Genomic DNA, 26,179 nt, shown 5'->3' on the forward strand with positions numbered 1-26,179 from the left:
TTTCTTCCAAGGGAAATCCCAGTAAAGGTGCAAAGTGGGGGCCCACATGCCAGAAATCAGTGGTCTGCAGAGTTGAAGAAGAGCAAATGTTTTAGAAGGAAGAGTGGGAAAGCTGTGACAGGATTCTGAATGTCATACAGAGGAATTCACTTTTCTTTGATGGAAAAGGCCACAGAGGGTCGCTGGGGGGGTCTGGCACCAGAGAGTGACTTAAAACCCATAGGTAAGTCCATTCTCTCAGCTGTGTGTGCAACGGTTTGTGAGGCCTCTGAGGTAAGCTGTTGGAGCGATCCACCAGGTGTTGGGAGACCAGGGCAGCAGCCAAAGAAAACAAAAAGGGGTCGAGACATGGCATCCAGGAGTCCCCACCATGTGCCATATGTGGGTTCCGTGTTCATTAAGGACTGAGAGCGAAGGTGAGGGTGGCTAAATGTGCATGGGCAGGGCCCAAGACATGTGCCTCCCCCAGTCCAACCCACAGCCCCGAGTCCGCTTCCCTCCACAGTGTGGGAGGCCCAGGAACATCCAGTACAACTCAGGATCAGGACTTGGAAGCAAGTAGTGTGCCCTTCCTCGTTTCCAGCTCTCCAGAATGGAAACCTGGTGTCATGAAGGGCCAGACATGGTTCTGAGCTCAGCCCAGAGGGCCCTGCCCTACTGACAGGCTCACTTCCTGCAGGGAGGGTGCTCTGGGGGAGGGCTCCCTCCAGGCTCTCCTGTAAGCCCTCTTTCCCCACCCAATATGTTCTGACCACCCCTGCATGCCACATTCTCCACAGATGGAACCTCTCCTGATACCTTAGGTGCCATGGCCTTCCTGGCTCTTCTGCTTACTCCTCCAGGCTGGGGGCCTCCTGAGGCAGACACCAGGTCTGCACATGCTATGTCCCCAGGGTGTGGCCTGAACACCATGATTATGCTCTCTGAAAAAGCTTGACAAATAATATTCTCTCTCCTAATTTCATTAGCTTTATATCCAGAAACTAAGGTTTACAGTCACAAGGCAGAATCTGGCCCATCCTTGGGGCTGCTATTCACAAAACCATTGCTGTAGATGTAGCATGTTCTCTACAACAGAGAAATGCCTTGTTCTAACAAAAATGGTAAGACAATGTTTGAAAACAGACAAGAAAGTGACTTGAGAAAGAAACCCATTTTCTAACAGGCATGAAGATTCTGCATGGGGTAAGAGTGGCCCTGGCCACACAGAGGAAGCTGGCCAACAGAACTTGAAAAGCTGGATTAGACAGGGCATATGCCCTCTAACCGGTCATCAGTTACCACTACCCCCTACTGTCTTACACGCTTACCTGCTTTTTATTCCTGTGATTACATGAATAACCTCTGAAGGCATATGAGTCCACAACCCTGCAATATGATACAGTGCTTCAAAAGGAATCCTCTCCATCTTTGGGAAGCAAATGTTTGCAAGGTTCTTTGTTAAGCTGGATAGAAATCTTCATAGCTTCTCCCTACCCATCTTATTTCTGGGTACCACAGGTCCTATAGCACAGATACAGCCTTGCCCTAAAACACACTGTCTGACCTATTTGAATTCTATCTTCAGAATCTCTCTGAGCCCTTCTCTTTTCCACATTAATTTAGCATGAAGTCTTCCTTCAACTGTTTCATAAGACATTGAGTCCCCTCACTGTAATCAGAATGCACCTTATTTCTTTAAAGAGGAACATCCATAAGGCAAAAAATACTGTAGGCCTGGCCTAATCCTTTACAATTCAGGATGCAAACCAAAAGCCAGCTGCACCAGCATCCTTGGGAACTCATTACAAATGCAGAACCTCAAGCCCACTGCAGATCTACCCAATCAAGATCCCAGGTGACTCACACACACAACCTACTCAGAGGAGAACCGTCTTCACCTTATGTGGCATAAGGCTACATGAGCTTTTGAAGGTTATTATGATATCCTATTGGCCTTGTTTCCTCCTATCAGACATACCTGCTTTTTTCTACCCTTATTGCTAAGCTGCATCTTATATATTATTGTTTTTTTTAATATTTTTTAGTTTTAGATGGATACATATTTTATTTTTATATGGTGCTGAGGATCCAACCCAGTGCCTCACACGTGCTAGGTGAACAGTCTACCACTTGAGCCACAACCTCAGCCCCATATATTATTGTTTTATTGAAGCATTTAACAGTCTTAATACATTTTGGTGAGTTCTGCATGTGCCTACGACTAAGTTCTGAGGGGGCAAAACACATCATGTTAATCTGTCTTTGATGTCAAGCAAAGACCCCAGTATGTCATAGTTGCTTGTGCAAGAAGTAATCAAAAACTAGAGACACTGAAATGACAGAGAAAATCAACATATCCAGGTATGCCATGATCCAGGGCTCAAGCACAGTGGCAGGGATTTGGACTCTTGACCCCCATCCCTTGGCATCAGCCCTGTCCCTGGGGAGGCTCTCTCTCTGCGGCCTCACATTGGCTGCCAACATTGCTCAGAGCTACATGTCTTTTTATTCTAGTCCAGTGGGTATAGTGATCTGAAAACTTCTGTGAGAAAAGCTTTTTCCTTTTCTGTTTCAGAAACCTCAGCAAATTTCTCCTCTGGTTTCATTAGCTCTGATGGACTGATCAGCTCAACTCTGGGCCAACCACTGAGGTGAGGGGAGAATATCACCTAATATGCTGAAACCAGTAAGGATACAATCTCAGAGCAACGAGTGGCCAAAATGGAGAAGGAGGGCTCCACCAACAATTCGGGAAACTGATGTTGGGAGGAGTGGTGACATGGGCACCAGGAGGCAGCGGATGTCTGCCCTGATGTTTAACAGCTCTGCCTCTCAGGTTCCTTTCAATCTCACAAATGCACAGGACACCCAGCATCTCAGCCACCACCAATATGGGTTATGGCCCCAAACTTCTCTGTTTTCAAAAGGTATACAATTATTATGCTCCTCTGCTTGTTTCAGTAATCAACTTTAAGGGCCTGGCCTACCTCCTCCTGGAATAATGAAGCAGTCACAGGAGCTCTTGGGCCACTCCAAAAACCACTCCAGAGCGGTCTGCCACACATAAGAGGGTGAACTTGAAAGGCAGCATCCAAACTTGGGTGGAAGACTTTTATGTTTTCCAAAAGCTCAATAAGCAGCAGAAGTGACCACAATGTGTTTGAAACTTTATAGCATGTGTCTTCAGGAGACAAAGTGCCTCAAACTACAAAGTAATCATGGAGAGACTTGTAATTTTTTAAATTAAAAACTGTAGGCAGGAGAGGTAACAGTTGAAGTAAAACAAGCACGAATTCTACTTTTTGTTTCAAAAATAAAACCCGAGGTACGGGGAAAATTATAATATGGAATTTAGAAATAGGCTTTCTCTGCCTGCTGTTTCTGTGTGTTCATTATGCCTGCTTGCCTTGGCTCAAAAGGCTCTCAGCGACTGGCCACACTTAGCTGAGAGACCCAAGGCGGGAACAGGGAAGGGTTTCAATTTCTGACTTCAGGGGGAAAATTATCACCAGCTCCTTTGGACACACACTGCAGGTCGAGGTGGTCAGCGTGAGAGCACAGGTGGACCAATACAAGCCCATGGCCAATTCTCCAGAGAACCATAAACCAGACCTGTTCAATGCCCAGGAAGGACGTCAGTGGAGCAGAGCATCTGGAGAACAGATAGAAACAGGTCCCAGTTTCTTCCATTATACCTCAGAAGCATTTGGGACAGCTCCTGGCTTCACCACTGACTCAAGGAGGGCTCTTAACTATCTCCTCACTTATCCTCAGCTTCAGTTTCCTCAGAGAGAGGGGCCAATGATTCCTTTCTCATTGATTGGTGTGAAAGTAAAACTATTCAGGTGACAAGTGCTAGAAACGTCCAGAACTGACCATTCTAGAAAAGTCCACAGAGGCCATTTTTCCCCTGCCCCCACTCAGTCCTTTTCAGTGCTCAAACTTTATAAAATACACAACTGAAGAATTCTGTTCTCATCATAGACCAGCAGCTTGTACAATCGTATTTATGTATAAAGTCACACCTTATAGTACTGCAGTAGCTGTCCTGGGTCAGGAGAGGGAAGCTTTTCAAAGTCCTCAAGTTTTCACACAGATATAAACAACACAGAATGACCAAAAGGAACTTGGTCCCATTCCTTACTAAATATAAAACCTTGGACAAGTTAGTTCAGTAGTGGGCTTCAATCAACCACGGCATTTAAAATAGCAGCAGCAACAACAAACATGTCTCCTACAAGACTGTAAAGCCGATGAAGGTTAACATCTCACTTATTCAACTTTATATTCTCCTAAAGGCCCTGGTTTGCATGCGTTAGGAAGATGTTGAAAGGAAGGATAAACCGAACTGTGTGAAGGGCTTAAAAGGGTGCTGAATTATTATAAAAGATACAGAAATCCAAATAAGGAAGTTAGATCTAGTACCTAATGAGTACAGTCAAAATGTTTAAGTCATCTTTAATTTAAATTTTTAAACTTAATTTCTTTTCTAGAGATAGATGATCTACCCAGTCTAGCACTGAGCTTCCATAACCTCTGGCAAGTTACTTATTTTGTCTCCTTAGCCATACAAGGATGTGAAAGAAGTTTTATAAAATCCCTCACAGCTCCAAAATCAAATGTCCAAAACTTCTGCACACACTGTGGCAACTTTCCTATGAGAAAGGCACCCTTCTAGGCACTGTTAGGAACACAAGAGAGAAGAAACACAGAATTGCCCTTCAATTAGCTCATGATTTATGAAACAGTAAGAGAGGGATACGAACAGCTCTGGTTTAATGCAGCAAGGGTGGTGGGCGCCTTCTAAGAGGGAGTAACATGGAGCCGTCAGCTAGCTTTGTACAGGAGTGGCATCCATTCCTGTTTCACTGTAGCAAATACAGGGTATCCATCATGCCAGGCACCATATCGGAACACAAAACACATCTATGATCAAGACAAAGAAAACTGCCTTCATGGTGCCCAACGTCTTGTGGCAGGAGACAGACAATGGGGGCGCAACAAGAGGAAACACAAAGCAGACAGAAATGAGTTCACAGTGCTACTTGCACAAAGGTCTAAGAGTAGCCGAGAAAAAATAGAAAGGTAGGATGCGGCTGTCATAGAGCTTCTGAAATGCCAAGCTGTGGAATTCAGACTTTAATGAATCCAACAAAATAACCTAACAACTCCAAGTCACTGGCTATATAGTGAACTTCAGAGGATCACTGACCATGTATTCAATTATAATTTTTCTATAATAAAAAGATGGCTGAAAGAAATTTTTAAAAAATTTAATTTAAATAAATTTATTTGTGAGAGAAAAACATCTGAACATCAGGTACAGTCTGATCCACAATGATCTAACAGGATGTTATAACTCATTCTGGAGTACTCTAATACAGTTTGTAGGGAAAATTCCATGTGGAGTATCAGCTGAACACTTATTAAAATTCATAAAGCCATCTAAGCTGAGCATAATACAATACATAATGACCATGATACAGTAATAAAAATACAATATCAAATACTCACTACTTTGTGAGTTACAAACTATAGTATAAACAATTTAGGCCCCTTTTTAAAAAATGAAAAAATATTTCTATTACAGCCTTATTTCAAGCATTTTCAGTTAGGTACAGCTTTATATATTTTCACTTAAAACAGATAGCAAAAGAATGCCTTCTTAAGTAAGTGCAGGTAAAATATGTGACTTGTTTCAATATTTGCACTCTGAAGTATACTATGACATATGTGAGTTCAGATAAGAGAATGAAACTGTGTTGTGGCAAAATTCTGGCTGATGATCAAGAATTGGACGGTTTTCACATTTGGTTAAAAAATTTCACATTGGGAAAAAAAAAAGAAGCGAGGATATAAGGAACCAACATCATTCCTTTCAATGAAGTAGTCCAATTCCAGAGAGTGGGCTTTCCGTTTTGATTTCAAAGTGTGTGGTCCCGAAGTTGAACTCCTTCCAGTCAAGGCACTGCCTGTGGCTGAGAGGCAGCACTTAATGATGAAGCGATGGGGAGGAGAGTGGGAACTGAGCTACAGAGATGGTCACTGATAAACAAGCTCCTAGATGGCCCAGGGTGGCCAGCGCTCCAACCCAGGAGGAAAACATGCTCACTGCACCGCACACATGGAGCTCCGGGGCGGGTGAACAGTTCTTGACATGGAATCCTGGCTGTAGTTTACAATATCTGCCTTCACCACCCTCTGTCATAAGAGAAAAGAGTTATTATCGGTACATCAGAAAGAGCTCCTTACAGTATATTTTTATTTTCTGAACTTTGGTGAACCCCTGATGATAAACATCATAAAAGAAGCAGGAGTTGATATTGAAAGAATCAGTCAGAACTAATGAACAGCTGTGTTTTTGGTTTTCTTGTTTGTTTCTTTTTTTGAAAAAAAGCAATAGCAACTCAGTTATTGAGTCTTTTCTGGTTTTATAACATTAATTTGCAGTTTTCATAGTCTTATAAAAATGTGACAGATCAACATGAAAAATTAAACCCTGATCATAATTTAAAAGAATCAAGATAAATCATTTACACATACTTTAATTCATGATTTTTTACCATCTATTAAATATTTCCATAACCAGGATACTCAGCCATACCTCCTCTTAGAATGTTTACAGCGGTCTGTGTGTCAGTGAGGAGAGGTATGCTGAAAAGGACTGAGGAAGAAGGCAGAAATGTTCTGGGAAACCAAGTTTTAAAAACTTTTCTAGTTTTAAACACTTGCCTCCTAAATCCCTAACTTACTGCCAAATAACTCACTATTGGATTGTGAATAAAAATAAGGTATAATGAGGAATTTAAAAAATGACTTCATGTTCATGTTTTTAAAATAATTCAATCTAAAAGATACTTTTAATTCTTCTCTTCTTTCCACTAACCCATATGTAAAGAAACATCTGAAACAATGAATTTATCAAAATGCCCTAATATTTATCTCTAAGTAATAATTTAAATTAAAACAAATCCTTTACTGATTTCAACTCTTTAAGTCTGCACATAGAAGCAGACAAAAAAGGCCAATTCAAGGCAAATTTGAAAATACTCTTTCAATTCCCAGCTATGTCAGAAAAAACGGTAAGAAATGAATAAGAAAAGAGCTGCCTCCACTCTCCACTTCACTGCACGTGTAATAAACACAACCATGAAGACAAACATGTTTGGAAGTAACTGAAATGTTATTTTAATTTGTTCTCAATTTCTTGTTTAATTTTTAAGTCTTTTGACAAAAAAATCAATTTTTCAAAGTTCTAAAACAGGACTTATGCAATATTAATTTACAAAAATGTACAATAATCATCTGAATTTCCCTATTCATACAGAATAAAGAACATAGCATTCACTGGTCATCCCCTCCCACCTCCCCAAATTCCAATAATTTATCCATTAATACCTGACTACTGTACTGAACAGATTCTACTCTGAGAAGAGCTGGTATGTTGATTATCTTCTTCCGGATACTTCACTATTTCTGCCCTGACAATATGCTGTCAATTCCGTACAATATAAACAAGATGAAGGAGAAAGAATAAAAGAGAGAGAGAGAGAGGGAGAGAGAGAGAGAGAATGAAAAGTATGTTCAATGACTGAAAACAGAAGGGAACACACCAAAGTAGAAAAAGAAGATTAACATATAAATTTAAACATGTCACAAAAGAAACAGCAGAAGCATGCAAACAAAAAAACAATAGGAACAGAGACCCAATAAACAATACTCTTTATAATTCTATTTAAATATTGAAATAGGTACATTGAACTTCCCAGACATGTAAGTTCTATTTTTTTACCCCACAATCATATATAACATATATAATGCCCAGTATATCAGAGGACTGTGAAGAATCATTGGGCTTTTCTACACTAAAGTACAGTAAGAGAATTAATTCCATTTCCTTTGACGCACATTGCTGAGGATCTTATGTGCCAGTTACTCTCTGCTGGGAACACAGGGGTAAATTACACAACTATTTGTCATACAACCCAAATGCTTTGCTAGTGGACCTATGCTGTAAGAACACAAAGGGAGGAGTAATTAAGCATCTTTCAATGCAGGGCATGGAATGAAGAAATTAGAGGCAATTTTTACATTCAATAATATTTGTTACTTGTCCAAAATTTCCTTTTGAAATTACTCCTCCACCCCTCCTAACCCTGACCTTTGTGCTTCCAAACTGATGTTCAGAAATAACAATTGTGAGACATGTAAAAAAATATATAGAATATGTATTGTCTTCACAAATAGCAGCTCATATTAAGATGCTATAGCTATTGTTTTCAAACATCTAAGAGTTTTGCTAAGTAAAAATAATAAACTACACTACAATGTTTTTTAACTGCTTCAGCCCTTAGGATGAAACAACATGCATGACAGAGATAACAAGCTCCCCATTATTTTTAGACTTGAAGCTATCCTTGCTTTTCTATATGACCACAATATTTTATTTCAGAAAAATCTTTCCTTTGCACTAGAATCTATAAATATATTAACACAAACAGAAACGCATCTTGATATGGGCTGCTATTTGTGAAGACAAATATGAATAAAGATCAGGTGAACAATTGAGAGTAAATTAATAGGATGCTAAGGCATATGTATGTATGCATTACCTTAGGTCAGTTCTGCTTAAGTTCTCCAGCAAACAGTATTAACTTCTGGACAAGATTCATGATTTACTAGGCACTCAACTATGGACAGAAGCACTCCTAACCACCAGATGAGGGCTGAGGAGGGGTCCTCAGTGAACTGTTGAGCACCTCCACCTGGCCTCCCTAAACCTGACTGCTGAATGTCAAACTATGAATTACAGTGAAGAAAAGGGAATTTCTAATCAGTAAGCAACTCATCAATCCAACAAATGTTGATTTATTCCTATCCTATAAACAACCAGCTTACTGAACTATGCTCCAGGCATTTTGATCAGAGTACCTGACTAACATAAATGACTTTGGTTTTCCTCATTCATCTTATAAAATTAAAGAAGAATTAACAAGGCAAGGCAGCATCTTTCTTAGGGGTCTTGACTCTATGACAAAAATCTTTGTATGATGTTTCTAAACTGTAAGCCATAATGAAGGCTACAGATTCAAAACTTAGCTTTCTATGATTAGAAAAATTAATTTCCGTGTCATAAACTTCATGGTAGGTGGTTTCACAGCAGCTGGCTTGTTTATAAGTCATTTATTGATTTTTTCTCAGAGAAAATATGGTCTACAAAACACTGACCTTTATTTTTAGAGTCAGAAAGTACACTTTAATTATTCTCAGCTATTGGCCAATGGAGTAAAAATAATGAAGTGGCTTTAGAAGGAAAGGAGCCTTGTGGGTGATCAGGAGCTTACTTAACTCTGACCTTCAAAGAGCATTTGCAAGTGGATACTGGAAAGGGAAGTGGTAGAGATCCAGAGCCTACACAAGAAGCAGCCTAGGGCTGGGCTAAAAGGTTTAAAGATGATAGATGGATTCATAGAAAGGCATTAAAGATAAATTTAGTTAACTGTATAATTATGCCTTAATGTAGATAGTATCTACCCCAGTAAAAGACATGGTTTGTCATACCTAGAATATGGAGCAATATTTATTACTATCTCTATTCTAGGTGTTGTGAACATTTAGATAAATAGTGTGTGATCTCTGTTTTTGATATGTGTAAGACTAGGACCAAAAAAAAAAAAAAAAACAGATGTGTAAACTATTAAAGAGTAATCTGGTTGATATACAAAGTATAGCAAGATTACAGATTTTCATACGCAGCATGGACATAGCATGTTAATAGCATAGTACTTTGCACAGAATAGAAACTAAAATAAAAGTTACTATTGTTCTTCTGTGTAATGGGCCATTATATGCTGACAGTAACATTCATAACTTTGGGTAAGTTATTTCATCTCTTTAGTCCTCACAAACAACTAATTTATAAAACACAAAGTTTATCCATGTGGTGTCTAAAATCCCAGATAGTCTTGAAATTTTATTTAAAAATAAATTTAAAAGGTGAATAGGAAAAAGAAAAATAGGATATGATGGGGAAATCCATTAAGCAAAGTTCAATACACGGGTATGAACAAAATGAGTAACTGTGTTCTTTAAGGAAGACAAGTGGTACTTAGAAAAGGGATTTCTGGTGCAGTCCTCAAAAACACTGGAGAAAATGATAAAAAGATTAACATTTGGATAAGAAGAATCAAAGTTCTCCCAGGGATACTTAAAGAAGGTTGATATTCAGGTAAGTGAAAAAGCAGGGAAGTCTTAGGACCAGGCCTTCAATGGGCGTTAGTGTTACACAGCTACTCGCTAAGATGTTAATGAAGACTCAACTGAAATCTAGAGCACGCTTACCACATGCTAGGCCCTATGTAGACACTGTCATATACAGTATGAAAATGATCTGAGGCGACATCAATGTACCAGACATTACAGAATTTTTTAAGAAACTAATGCATACCTAATTAAACAAATTCTTAGTTTATTAACTGACAAGAAAAATGCCAAGGCTAACAATGTATTTACAACCCTTAACAAAAGCATATATGGCAAAACTTCTATGCAATTAAGATTTAAAAAAAAAAAGATTGTGCATTCATCACAGTTTATCCAGTGAATTATTAAAAAGCTAAACACTGGACTTTCTGGAGAACAGCAGTTAGAAATTTAATTTTCCCCTGAAGCTCTATTTTTCAAACAGAAACATAGGAACAATCTGAGAAACCAGAACACCTGTTAACAACAGTCCCAATTTTCACACTATCTTAGAGGGAAATATTTGGGGGAGGAGAAATATTGATAAATAATGCAAATAAAATTATTAACTAAATTAGGGATTGTGAGAAATGCATCTGTAACGTATCTAATTGTTTAAATGTTTTCCTGCTCCATTTATCCTGAAGCTCCTTGAAGATAGGCACTTTACCTTATTCATCTCTGTTCACAGATTTTAGTATGCTCCCTGGCAATGAACAGACTCTCAAAACGTTTGCTGCATTAATAAATTGCATTCACTTTCCTTTTTCCTTTCCCTGTTTTGTTACAAAACTTATAAAATGTGTTGATAACCTGACTTTATGATTCCCACACAGAAGCAACCTGGATTAGAACTAAAATATCAAAATCCCTTTAAATAACCAGTGAATGAAACTAATACAGAAACCTCTTTATAAATGTTTATGTCAGAAATTAAATTATTACTACAGCATCAATTCCCATGTTACATTAATTTTCTGACATTAATTTTCTCCTCAAAATAATATAAAATACTCTCAAACATTACCTTGAATCCCCTCAAGAAATGTTTCAAATATGGAAAACCTGCAGAATTTTCTCCCCCCACCAAAACAGGACTTCTTTCTTTCTTTCTTTCTCTTGTTTTCTCTCTCTTTTGAGATGGGGGTTCACTCTGTTGCCCAGACTGGTCTTGAACTGTGAAATCCTGGGCTCAAGCAATCCTGAGTGCTAGGACTATAGACACATGTCACCAGATCTAGCTAAAACTTCTTATTCCTTTAAGCAAACTTTCAAAATTATTTCACTGAAAAATATCAATTGTGAAATTAATAATTGAATTGGTACCTCTACCAATTCATCAGGTTTAGGGAGGGATAATGAGTCTTCCCACTATACATAAAGAATTCTGAGACATGATAGAGGAGGGTTCAGTATCTTACATTTATCTTCACATTCATGAATTAAAATCAAGCTCCACCAATAAACTGAAGACAGAATGAAACCTCAAAGCACAATAAACAAGGGGCAGTGTGCAGGGAGGGAGGGTAGAGGGTTGTTTAGTTAACATGTCTAACATCTCTTTAGTTTAAATATGCCTAGGTGTTAAACACTCCTCTAAATCAAGGATAACTGGATGCTTGTGACAAGAGGGAACTAAGAAAAGTAAAGTTTTCTGGAAATTTTGCCTTTTAAAATTTTTCCAGTTCCTCCTCTTTGGGGGCGGGGGGTCTTCCTGCAACCTGAACACCCACACAGCTCAGGCCAAATGCAAGAATACTTCCTTAGTGCAGCTCATACCCCTGTGAAAGACCAGCATGTTTTTCATCCTAAGTATAGCCACCAATCACTGGAGGACCTTGTCTCCACTCCTCTAGGCAAGCAATCTTAGAGTTATATTGGACTTCTGGTTCTCTCTCTTATCGGATCATTCCACAGACCCTACAAATTCTTCTTGGCTCTGCTTTGACTCTTGTCTTTATCTCCAAATAGCAGTAACCCAGTCTCCTAACCTCAATCCCCTTCCTATCCAACCATACACAAAAATACCCCAATAAATTAATTCTATATCAAAATTCCTTTATTTCCCTACATAAAAATTATTTCCCTCTTGCTATAGATAACATTCATCAATATGGCATTCACAAATTCCTATGATCTTTTCTCAAACTCCCTTTATACTCCAATACAAATGGTCACTTATTTTAATCAAACTGCTCTTTTGTTTCCTAAATATGATCTAAGCTTCTCTACCCAGGTACATTGTTCATGTCAGCTCATTTTCAGCTCTTTTCTTCCTCTGCATACCAAACTGCTCTATACACCTTCCCCCAACATGGTAGAGTAGTGACAGCAGAGGAACTTGTGTCAGACAGACTGTGTTCAAATCACAGCCTCACCACTCCCTACCCATGGTTTAGTGATCATGTTACTTAGCTCATTCACAGAAACAGTGTCCTGGCCATAAAATAATGAAATGCCATTTGTCCCAGAGAGTTATTCTGAAGAATAAATGAGATAGTTCAGTATCTGGCATAAAATATACTAATTTTCTTTACTAGAGACAGAAACGACAATTTTAAACTCCTTCAACTCTTACATCCACCATGATATTGTGTATATAATACATGATCAATAAATCACTGACTGTTTGATAATTATCCACAGACTCCAATTAACCAGCAATAAACATCATTTAGAAAAAGAAGGGGAAAAGCAGAAAACCAAAGGATCTCTGAGGTCTACAGGGGTCTGTGTGATCAAACAAATCATGTTGACTCTTCTTTTTTGTATTCTCCCAAACCAAAACCAAGAAACTATTTTTTATGTGCTTGGGACCTGTTTACACAGCATAAAATATCTTACCTTTGTATCTGGCCATGGAAAGTGCTGAAATAAACATCTTTATATCATGAGAATTAAAATAGTAAATTTCCAAGTTCCAACTTTTAATTGAGTCCTAGACATAACCACCTCCTCCGTGTAAAACTTTTCAATTGATAGTTGCTCTAATTATTTACACACACACACACACAGTAGCCACAAGAATGTGACACAGAAATAACTTTAAAAGGAAGAAAAATTTAAGGATGGAAAAAGATAATTATACCTTTTTAGCTGTACAGCAAAGTAGGAAGGGTGGAGAAAATTGAGGGGAAATGTTGTTAGTTTGTTGCTTCTAACCAAACCACTTATGAAGTTTAACTGCAGACTGCTACTTTAATTATTCATTCTATCAAACATGAGACTTAAGTGCAATCACAATGGCATTCTCAAGTTCTTGACTGCTGGTATTCATTTGATTTAAGTCTAAGGCGACTATGGAGGAATAGTGAAAGAACACAGAAATTCTCAATAACCAATAACACTATTAAACTGACAAGATAACATCAAGAACTAATATTATAGTGGAGAGTGTTTTAAAGATGAACAGATTAGCCCCGAAAGAACTTAAATGAAGAAATACAAAACAATATGGTCAGAATTTTAACCCAAAATTAGCCACTGATAAAATTTTCATTAAATCTTTTTCTTTCCACCAAAAGGGACAAAATGAAGTTTCAAGATCATGATAATTTGTTACAAAGTTAATATCCTTCATCTTCTGCAATTAACACTGATTCATACACATAATCTAAGGTTTTACAGGATATGTACATAGAATGCATGAATGAGATTCATAGACAAAAACTAATGATTTGTTAAAAATTCATTAATTTTTAAAAATATACAGTTCAAGATAATCACCTGTGACTGTTCTATTTCTGCTTTGTTTAATTTTATCCCAAGGATTTCAGCAGCAACTTTTTGGAAGCACAGGAAGACCTACATAACAAAAATAGGTTCACATGATTTAAAATAGTCATACTTAAAGTTACCTTCAAATAAGCTAAATTTCCTAAAAATCAATAAACAGGAAGAATTGCAAAAATATGATGTAGCATGTGATTCCAAAAAAAACTTTATTGATCATGTGTAACAACTTTATCATTTTTCAAATCATTAAACCATAGTTTGAAAGTCCATGAAAGTCAATGAATTAGTCTAAATTTGTATTTATCCCAAAAGCATATGTTTGTAAATATTTAACATGACAAGTATAACCCACCACATTAAAACACACACCTACTAGCATAACAAACTACCATAATTCCTAAAAGAAAATAAAAATAAATTAATCTATAACTTAATGCTCTGGTTTGTCACTGTCAGCTCTATTTTGGTCCACTGAGCTCACTCTAGTCTATCTTAAAAGGTTTTTCTTTTCAACTAGTTAATAATCTTTCTGATTTTCCTATCAATTTCAACAAACTCTCCATGTCTCTTCAGTAAGACAGCTTGCTACTCTTTACTGTATTTTATCAGTTCAGAATAAAGGAACAATATACTCCATTACTATTATAGTTAAACAGAAATCTACAGAAGCTTTTCTATGAACAGTCTCTCATACATAGTCAGCTTAAAGCAGGTCCACTATGATTCTCAGAACTTCCATCCTGGCATTTATTGCACTATAACTTATCTTTACCTCAAAAGTGTCCTGCCATATGCCTAGCCCTCCAAATCTCATGATTACTCACTGAATATTTACTATAACTTTAATAACTATAATTTCTAATAAAAAGAGATACATACCTTTGAGAGGCTTATGCAATTTTACTCCAAAAAGCATGTTTTAGTTCACTGATGGTCAATGTTAAAGGAACAACAGAAAAGCTAATGTGGTATAACAGAGAGAAAAAGAGTGATCATAAAAGAAAATGAGCAAAGAGATGAAGGAGGTACAAATCATGTAGGATCTTGTGGGCTAAGGAAAAATTTGGCATTTACTTGGAACACAAATGAAAGCCACGGGAGAATGGTCTGACCAGACTTTTATTTTAGTAGGACCCGTCCAGTTGGTGTGTTGAGCATTCATTACAGAATCACAAGTGAACAACAAGAAAAATCAACAAGGAGATTAATGTAAGAGATTATGGAAACTAAACCAAAGTAGTAGCAGTGGAGTTGGTAAGAAACCAACTCCATCAGGATCTGAATTTATCATTAAAGTAGAACCAAAAGGAATTGATGATGGATAGATGTGGGTTGTGAGAGAAAGGAGAGTCAAGTATGACCAAAATTTTCTAGGTCTGAGCAACTGGAAGGATAGGATATGCCATTTTTGAAGTGGGGAAGACTGAGATTTGAGAAGAAACTATCAAGAGGTCAATTCTGCATGTGTTTAAACTGTTAAACATCTCAGTGGTGATGTCAAGGGGGCAATTGGATCTACGAGTCTAGGCAAAGCCATGAAACTAAATCAGGTGCTAATGGAGTAAGTTTAGAAAATGAGACACCCAAGAACTGAGCCCTACAGCACTCTAATATTTACAGGTTCAAGAAACAAGATGAGAGACTACTTAAGTAGAATGAAATCAGGAGGCATAGAATCCTGGAAGCTAGATGAAGAATCTATTTCAAAGAAGGGAGAGTAATCAACTATTTTATATGCAATTACTAAGTAATAAAGATGGAGATGAAGAAATGACCACTAGATTAAGCAAAAAAAAGAGGTTGCTGGTGAACTCTGGCCATAGCAGTTTGGGTAGGGGCAAAAGTTTGCTGGAACAAAAACTGAAAGGAGAGGAACTGGAGATAACTCTATCAAGGCCTTCTGCAAGAAAGTGAGGAAAGAAATAAAGTAATAGCAAGAGAGAGATGTGGAATTGAGAGTCTTCTTATTTTTAAGATAAGTCATAATATCCTGTATGCTGACATTATAATCCAGTACATAGAAAAAAAGACAATGCTGGAAAAAGTGAACTGCTATATCATAGATTAGGTAGAGGGAAATGGGACTACTGAAGTACATAATGGAGGGTTACCTTCCTAGGAGCACAGATCCCACAGTGACCATGGGGAAGAGGTTTGGGAACAGATGTGCAGGAGAGAGCAGAGGGATTACTATAGATGTGGTAATGTGAGTATGTGAAAGTTGTCTTCTCTTTGTTTCAAATTTCTTAGAAAATAGGAAACAGGGTCACCAGTAGAGAGAGTGAGAATGTTTTAGACATCTGAAGAGAGAAGAAAAGCTATGAAATAGTCATCTAGATATCTAGATAAGAGGGTGAGATGATAGAGTAGGAACACATGGCACAATCACCAAGCACCATTAAGGGCCCACTTGAGGTTCATCATTGTAAATTTGAAGTGAAACGTCTGGCATGCCTCTGTATTTTTTTTGCAGTCACATGATACTCTGCCTCATCTTGGACCCAGAGCAATGGAGCTGGCCCTCTATTAACTGAGACCTCTAAAACAGGAAGCACCAAAATAAACTTTTTCTCCTTTAATTGTTTCTTGTGAGGTCTTTTGATCGAGCAGAAAAAAAAAAAAAGCCGACTAAAACACTGGGTGGGTTGGGAAATTCAGGCTGTGAGCTAAAAAGACAGAGTAGGGTGGTAGTCAGTGATTACTGATTCTGAGAAGGACTGCAATAATTTTTAATGACACTCTCAGGAATGAGTGGCTCCAGTGTGGTGGAAGACAAATAAAGATGCTGAAATCACTAACAGTTATGACAGAGATGGTATCAGAGAAAGTACTGTAATCTCAACACAATCAAGGAGGGAAAGTAACCTGGAGCTAGAGACAACAAAAAGTTTTAAACTGATTCCACAAGAACAAACCATTTCAAAAATGTATTTATGAAGAAAACATTGAGCATTTCAACATAAGTACATAAAATACCAAGCTAATCACAAGCTAAAATACTAGAAGTTAAAATCATCCTAAAATGACAAAAGACCCGTAGGAAGATTTAAGGGCAGAAGCTCAGTGAATTCATAGACAAGTTTATCAAGTACTAAAACCATGCTTTAAATGGCACATGGAGCATGTGCCCATGTTCAAGTAATCCTGGAAGAAAGAGTTCCAAGAGAACAAATTAAGTGGCTCTACCCACCCCGCAAAATGAAGTACCCTTTATACTATTTAATATTTACCTTAGTCATAAAAACTATAAAGGATATCATACTAGAAAAATAGCAAAGATTAAATCACAGAAAATTTTCAAACTTTTTTTGGATGAAATTGTCAAGAAAAAAAGCAGTCATGCACAAGGCCCTGGGTTTAATCCCCAGCACCAAAAGGAAAAAAAAAATAACAAATTAAACCCTGAATAGCAGTGAGCATTTACCAAAAAAAAAAAAAAAAAAAGTATAACAAATGATTGTTATTTTTAATATAAAAATGGTCATAGGAATTTTTTGAAACCAAATAAGAGATCCAGAATAGCTAAAGCAATTCTAAGCAGGAAGAGTGAAACAGGTGGTATTGCTATACCAGATCTTAAACTATACTACAGAGCAATAGTAACAAAAACAGCATGGTACTGGCACCAAAACAGGCTGGTAGAGCAATGGTACAGAATAGAGGACACAGAGACCAACCCACAAAATTACAACTACCTTATATTAGACAAAGGTGCTAAAAGCATGCAATGGAGAAAGGATAGCTTCTTCAATAAATGGTGCTGGGGGAACTGGAAATCCATATGCAACAAAATGAAATTGAATCCCTTTCTCTCACCATGCACAAAAGTTAACTCAAAATGGATCAAGGATCTAGGAATCAAACCAGAGACTCTGCATCTAATAGAAGAAAAAGTTGACCCTCATCTCCATCACGTGGGGTCAGGCCCCAAATTCCTTAATAAGACACCTATAGCACAAGAGTTAAAACCAAGAATCAACAGATGGGATGGATTCAAACTAAAAAGTTTTTTTCTCAGCAAGAAAAATAATATGTAAGGTGAATAGAGAACCTACAACCTGGGAACAAATTTTTACCCCTCACACATCAGATAGAGCTCTAATCTCTAGAGTATACAAAGAACTCAAAAAGTTAAACAACAAAAAAACAAATAACCCAATCAACAAATGGGCCAAGGACCTGAATAGACACTTCTCAAAAGAGGATATACAATCAATCAATAAATACACGAAAAAATGCTCACCATCTCTAGCAATCAGAGAAATGCAAATTAAAACTACTCTAAGATACCATCTCACTCCAATAAGAATGTCAGCCAATATGAAGTCAAACAACAAGTGCTGGTGAGGATGCGGGAAAAAGGTACACTCATACATTGCTGATGGGACTGCAAATTGGTGCAGCCAATTTGGAAAGCAGTATGGAGATTCTTTGGAAAGCTGGGAATGGAACCACCATTTGACCCAGCTATTCCCCTTCTTGAACTATACCCAAAAGACCTAAAAACAGCATACTACAGGGACACAGCCACATCAATGTTTACAGCAGCACAATTCACAATAGCTAGACTGTGGAACCAACCTAGATGCCCTTCAATAGATGGATAAAAAAAAAATGTGGCATTTATACACCATGGAGTATTACACAGCACTAAAAAATGACAAAATCATGGAATTTGCAGGGAAATGGATGGCATTAGAGCAGATTATGCTAAGTGAAGTTAGCCAATGCCTAAAAAACAAAAACCGAATGTCTTCTCTGATATAAGGGGGGTGACTCAAAATGAGGTAGGGAGGAAGAGCATGAGAAAAAGATTACCACTAAATAGGGAAGAGAGGTGGGAGAGAAAGGAAGGAGAAGGAGAATTGCACGGAAGACGGAAGGAGACCCTCATCATTATACAGAATACATGTATGACGATGTGAGGGAAAAAAAAGAAGTGTGTCACATTAGATTGCATAGAGAGATGTGATGGGAGGGGAGGGGAGGGGACGGGGGGATAGGAAAGATAGCAGAATAAAACAAACATTATTATTGCTGTATGTATATACGTGACTATATGACCAATGTGATTCTGCAACCTGTACACTCAGAAAAATGAGAAATTATACCCCATCTGATTGAAATGTATGATATGTCAAGATCATTGCACTGTCATGTGTAATGAATTAAAACAAATAAAAAAATTTAAAAAAAAGAAAATTATAACTGATAATAACAGAAAATGAATAGTTAATGAAATTTTCAAAGATTTAATTTTAATTTCAAGGAAATTCAAATTTCAATGGTGAAGTATTTTTTTCTTTTCCTTTTCTTTCTTTCTTTTTTTTGCCTGCCACATTGATAGAGACTTTAAAATAAAAAAATTCTCAATGTTAAAAAGGGTGTAGTAGTATATAATCATACAATGCTGGGACTATAATTTAGCCTTTCTGGTAGTAATTTACAATATTTCAATCCCTTATCAAAGACTCCATCTGAAGAAAAAAAATCAAAACATCAAAATCTTATGGACAAAATTTTACATTAGAACATTATGTTCAAAACTTAGAAACATAACAACATAAACATGGTTAAATATATTCTAAAACATTTATCTAATGGATTATTAAATCTATCTGATAATATTAAATGATATGGGGAAGTTTTCTTCAGATAAAAATAGTAAATAAAATTTTAAGAAGTATTTCTATATTGTATCTTAACACTTTAATATTTATTGTGGATTGGAGAGGGGCCCCTTAACATCACTACTTGGTCACAGTCCTACCTCCACTAATTATCAGCTTGGTAACCTGGGCCCTCTTACATGCCCTCTCATAAGAGTTACCTTTGAAATGGAGATAATCAAGGTAGTACAACACCTGTCACAGCGTAAGTACTCAATAAGTGAAAACTGCTAGCAGTAGCAGTACTAGTGCTTATGAATACTAAAAAATGAAGACTAAAAGGAATCACATGAAATAAAGAACAGTCACCTCTGGATGTGGGGATTATGAGTGATTTATATTCTTTTAATTCTTTGAATTTTAATATTCCTTAAAATAATAAAATAATACTAAATTAGTTATAAAAATAAGATAAGCAAAATAAGCATGTTATCTCTTTTATGCCTTCAATAGGAATTAATTTGTTTCAAAATTTAAGAAATAGAAGATTACTGCCCAGGAATACTAGTAAATAAAAGTAAAACATTACTTATAATACACAGTATTCATTATTTTACTTACAGAGTCTCCTGTCTTGGCTGAGACAAAGTGGCTACTAAAACCATTTTCCTGGCAAAATCGTAAATGTTTCTCAGGTTTTACTGTTCGCATATGCTCCAAATCAACTAGAAAAGTGTTAAAGAGAGGGAAAAAAATGCACTATGAGAGTCAATCAAAACATTTTTTACATGTTTAAATTTGACTAACTTTGCAATATTATACCCTAGTATAGACACTAGCTGTATAATGCTAGGCAACTTATTTAATTTCTTTATGCTTCAGTTTCTACATTAATAAACTTGAAATGATAAATTTATTTCTTTAATATGGAGTTCTTTCAGAATTAGTTCATGTAGAGCCCACAATGACTGACACATATGGGCTTTAAAAAAAAGTTGAGCTGTCATATTATTATCTATATAAATTAAACACACTGATGAGGCTCAAAAAAAAAATCTACTTGACATAATGCATTTCAACATTGTGATTAACTGAAAGTAAGATATATTTACCCAAACATATTTATTTTGAAACAGTTTACTTTTAATAATTAGAACAGTTTTGTAATCTTTATAAACTTTAATAACACAAATACATAGTATTCTGCCAAAAGAGATCAATATTACATTACATATTTATATTAATTTATTTACAGCCATGGTTTAATTTCATAAAGACACATTCAACTCTTTTTCCATTTCTAAAGTGTCCACTTGGGGAGTTATGGGTAAGGATATGTCCCTTTGAATAGCTGAAAGTACTTTAAAGTACAGCACAGACCTCATATCCAATACTGTTTTTTTATCCAGCACTCTATTTTTTTTCAAATGTGATTCTTTATTGAACAGTTTCTCCTTTTACAACGCTACAGACCCTATAAGGGTGTTGACTCAATGCTGTCAAATTATAAGGCAAATACATTCACAGGACTTAAGGACAACTAGACTCTTTGAGTCAATAGAGGAAAAAAAATCTTAAACCTATTTCCTGAGGAAGGGACCCAACTGACTTGTAAAAACTTGTAAATTTGCAAATCTAGTAAGCCTACATAATAGTGGCAATTGATTGTCAACTAAAAAATGTTCTCATGCTTCATAAAAGGCTTTATTTAAAATTATATCGAAGGTTCTTAGTTTGTAGGCTCAAAGGATTTTTCTCCAGGAGATTTCTGATGTAGTGGGGGATTCCTGAGACCATTTATATTGCTTACCTTGGAAAATAGAGAGTTCTTTTTTTTCTTCTTCTTTTTTAGACAAGTTGCTATTCCTTAAACATCACTGAGACCTTATTTACAAAAACCAGGCCAAAAAATGTCCAGATGCCACAAGCACCAATTTGTGGAAGACTAAAATACTAAGCTATTAGCACTGATGTTTATACATCTAGTTCATCATAATATTGAAACTAAAATACTTTCCTAATTCAATAAGAATTAATTCTGTCTCTGGAAAAAAAGCCCCAATGAAATTTATATCCAATTAAAAAAACATGAAGTTGTGTCATTGAAAGTCTATTTGAATTTGTGTTTTCTAATGAAACAGTCTGTCATTGTCTTTCTCCCTTTTAATCTTCACTCCTTCTTCCCATCTCCCCATCTACCATATAAATTATAACTGAGCAATTTACTATCCAAACAAAAATTTTTCCCAATAAAGGTAACCATGAAGAGACAGTACTATATCACTGGTCAGTAAAAAAAAATATTTTATTTAATAAGCACTTATTGAGCACCTGTTATATTCCAGGTACCATGTTAGGCAGGCAATGGAAGAAAATTACTGTTTCTGCTGTGGGAGGGGTTTTGTAGCTATGTAAATCCAGCATAAAAATATACAGTCCAGTCTCTGAAAAAGCCACTACAAATACTGTGAGCATAAAAGGCCCTTAAAAATTATAAAAATTATTTTAATTAGCTGAGATTCTCAAAAATGAGATAACAGGTACAAAAGGCTCTCAAGAACTTCCCTACAAAGCTCTTCTCTGATGTGTTAGAATTTAGTAGGCAGCATTTAAGAGGGCTTGGTTACTAGAGGATTTGGCTTGAATGCCACCCACAAAATCATATGTTAAATTTATTTACTAATGTGATAGTACTAAGAGGTAGGATCTTTAGAAGGTAATTAAGTCATGAGGGCTGTGACTTCGTTGGTAACATTAGAATTCTGATAAAAGGGCTTGAGGAAATGGGTTTGCCCTCTTCTACTCTTCTGCCATGTGAGGACACAGCATTCATCCCCTTTTGCTTTTCCACTTTCCACCAGAAAGGACAGAGCACTCAAGATGCCATCATGGAAACATACATGGGGCTCTGATCAGACACTGATCAGACATTCTAGCACCTTGATCTTGAACTTCTCAATCTCCAGAACAGTGAGAAATAAATTTCTTTTGTTTATAAATTACTTGGTTTCATGTATTTTGCTATGGCAGTACTCATGGACGAAGACAATGGAACAATTAGTTCTAAATAGAAAAAAGATATAAAATATAATGATGGGGGCTGGGATTGTGGCTCAGTGGTAGAATACTCGCCTAGCATGTTTGAGGCCCTGAGTTCAATCCTCAGCATCATAAAAATAAATAAATAAAATAAAGGTATTGTGTCAACTACAACTAAAAATTTATATAAATAAATAAATAGAATATAATGATGAAATTTCAGTGAGACACTGAGAAAATCTTTTTCTTCTATTATTAAGAGCATCCTTAAAATTATTATCCAGTAAACTATCACAATGACTTTGTGTGAAGGATTAAACTAAAATGCAGCATATTTTCAACATGATTTATTCTTCATTAAAAATATTTTTTTATCTAGAAGGAATGGCTATTTTAGCTGGAATGAAAATAAATTTTTGAAAAGAAAGCACCACAACTTTATGAATGCCAAAAAGCATATGTGCTTCTAAAGACACTGTCCACTCAGTGTAAAATGATTAAGAGTACTGCTCATTTTTTCCTCCCTGCCTTCCTCCAAGTCAAATTATGAAATTTCTATCCCAAGAATTCCCAACAACAATTTTTACCCATCACTATCGTTTAGTCTTTTGTGAATTCTGTTAACAAAAGGCGGTGTTATTTTAGTATCACTACTTTTGAACAACAAGAATTTCCTGAGGAGTTAAGCAAGTCATAAAAGAAATGTTGACTGAGGACTTCACTTTGCTTAAACATGTAGACTTCCAAACATCATGGAAACCCCAGAAATTAACCTCATATAATATAACCAAATGACCTTCAACAGTCAAGACTACTCAAAGGGAAGAGGACAGCCTCTTTAATAAATGTTGGTAAATTTTTGGCATTCTTTCATGAAAAAGAATGAAGTTGGACTCTTACATCATGTGCAAAAATTAACTCAAAATGGATTAAAGACCTAACCAAAAAAATCCCCAAACTAAAACTCTTTGACTAAACAGAAGAAAAGTTTCAGGATATTAGAGTTAGAGATGATTTTTCAGAAGAAAAAAAATAGACAAAATGACTGAATTAAACTTTAAAATGTTTTTTGCATCAAAGCACACAACAGAGTAAAAAATCTACAAAATGGGAGAAGATATCTGTAAATCATTATTGATAAGGGATTAATATCTAGATTAAGTCCTACAGCTCAACAACAAAAATCCAAGTAACCCCATTTAAAAATAAGCAAAAGAATTATACAGACAGTTCTTCCAAAATGATCATCAGAAATGTAAGCTAAAACTACTAAGAGATATCACCTCAAACCAAGTAAAATAGCCACCACTGTGGGGGTAAAAATCAGAAGTACTGATAAGGATGTCAGAACCCTTGTGAGCTATAGGTGGGACTGTAAAACAGCACAATTGCTATAGAAAACAGTATATATCGGTTCCTCAGAAAACTTGACATAGAACCACCATATGATCCAGACATCAATTCTTGGTATATCTCCTAAAGAAATGAAAACAGAGTCTCAAAGAGTAAAATATTAACACACCTCTGTTCATAACAGCACTAAACACATGAGCCCAGAGGTGGGAACAGCTCAATCCATGGATGAATGAGTAAACAAAATGCAGTACAGACATGCAATGGAATGTTACTCAGCCTTTAAAAGAAAGGAAATCCTGTCACCTGCTACACCATGGATGAATGTTATGCAATGTAAAATAAGCCACTCACCCAAAAACAATTGATACTGTGTGATTCCAGTTACATGAGGTAACTAAAGTAGTCAAATTCATAGGAACAAAAAGTAGAATGGTGGCTATCAGAGGGATGAAGGGAGACAGGAAAGTGAAGTTGGTATAATTTCAGATTTGCCAGATTACAAAGTTTTGGAGGTCTGTTTCAAAATGTCATAAGTATGCTACTTTACTGACTATACACTGAAAAATGATTAAGATGGTAAATTTTGCTATGTTTTTTTTAACAACAATAATAAGGAAACACAGCCTACCCAAGCTAGAATTTCTGATAATCAGAAACTCCCAAATACTTTAATGGAAAACTTCAAATTTATATAAAAATAAATCAGAAAATGACTCTTCACATACCCCTCAATCAGCCTTAAGAACTGTGTCTCCCACACACTCCATATCACTTCACCCAAAGATATTTTAAGTAACATGCATTCTTATTTTTGTTTTGATTTCATTGAGTTTCACAGCTTTGGTTCCAAAGCAACACATGAGAATTTTGAATCTAAAGCTGTTACTTTCATCTTTCAGTTGGCCCTACTGATTCCAATGCAACAATCACTCCCCTAAACTTATGTAAGGACTCAAATTTGTTTACACAGATTACTTCCAGGATAAAGTGACCAGTATACTAAGATACAGAGACAGACTGTGATGAGCAACAGGAAGTAAAGGGTATTTAATAAACAGTAAACAATTCTAGGAAAAACTGCATTAGATCAAAGGTCATCATGAAGAAAGCATCATTACCAAAAAAAAATTTCTCATGTCCCAAGAAATGTCCTTTGATGTTCATTGATCCATAGATGATGGATAATTCATAAGAACTAGCCCCACAAGAAATAACTTTCTAATGTCTCAATTGTCTGTATTAAGGCAAATGTAGAAGAAACTTGGGCTGAATATAATCATAGTTCTTCAATTATTCACTGATTTATCTGATGAGGAAGTAGGGTGTGACAGTGAAGAACAAACTCCCCAATAGTAGGCACATCTTTGCCAGCACCTGTCATGTTTTATCTTATTAATAACAATATATTACAATCTTGAAAACTGTTGAGAATAGATTTTAAAGTGTTCTTACCACAAAAAAATGCTATGTGAAATAATGCATTAAGTTGATTTGCTTAATTCAGTCAATCCCCAATGTGTATATATTTCTAACCATAATATATGCTTTATGTATATTACATACATATATGTGTATAATTTTGTCAATAAAAATAATTAATTAAAAATAGATATTTTTAAAAAGAAAAAGAGGAATGCACTCTCCAGAACCAAAGTGGCTAGGTTTGATTCCTTGCTCTGTTATTATCTATGGGATCTCAGGCAAATCACTTAATCTCTTCTCAGTTTTCTCATGTACAAAACAGGGATGAAAACAGTATCTCTCTCATAAGGTGGCTACAGTGGATAAAATAACACCTGTAAAGGAAACAGATTAGTGATGAGCAGATGGTAAGGTACATGGTATGTGATGGCACATACTCAGTATTAGCCAGTGTGACTATAGTTGTCCATAACTACTTGGTGTTTTTAACTGATTAATAATGAGAAAGCAAAAGGAACCCATGTACAAAAAGTACTCTACAATGAAATGCAGAGACCAAGAGAGTAATAGAGGTCTATAAGGTAAGTTACAACAAGAATATAGAAAAAGACAACTTCTAAAACTGCCTGGGGATGACTGAAAAGATCTCACAGAGAAGGTGATACTTCAACTAACTACTGAAGAATGAGGAAAAATTAACACAGGCATAAGGATGCATATTTTTTACAAAAATAATAGCATGCAAAACCATCTAAAAAAAACCTGATCTGGTGACATTAGCAGCCTGGGCAATG

At 36.2% G+C, this 26,179-nt stretch overlaps 1 protein-coding gene across 2 annotated transcripts in view; it reads right to left on the minus strand.

The window, feature by feature from the left end:
- Window positions 1-5,240: 5,240 nt before the first annotated feature.
- Rab28 (RAB28, member RAS oncogene family) overlaps window positions 5,241-26,179 on the minus strand; it is a 91,790-nt gene continuing 70,851 nt past the window's right edge. Inside the window, exons 5-8 of one of the 2 annotated variants that reach the window (XM_076864782.1) lie at window positions 20,190-20,293; window positions 13,951-14,028; window positions 7,381-7,474; window positions 6,100-6,183 (exon numbers count right to left, since the gene is read on the minus strand). In XM_076864782.1, the coding sequence (XP_076720897.1) occupies window positions 7,385-7,474; window positions 13,951-14,028; window positions 20,190-20,293 (272 nt within the window). In that variant the 3' untranslated portion in view covers window positions 6,100-6,183; window positions 7,381-7,384. Of the gene's footprint in view, window positions 6,184-7,380; window positions 7,475-13,950; window positions 14,029-20,189; window positions 20,294-26,179 lie in introns of both variants that reach the window. The other variant, XM_076864781.1, reaches the window with a different exon arrangement.

This window comes from Callospermophilus lateralis, chromosome 8 (assembly GCF_048772815.1).
Source record: "Callospermophilus lateralis isolate mCalLat2 chromosome 8, mCalLat2.hap1, whole genome shotgun sequence".
Taxonomy (NCBI): Eukaryota; Metazoa; Chordata; class Mammalia; order Rodentia; family Sciuridae; genus Callospermophilus; species Callospermophilus lateralis.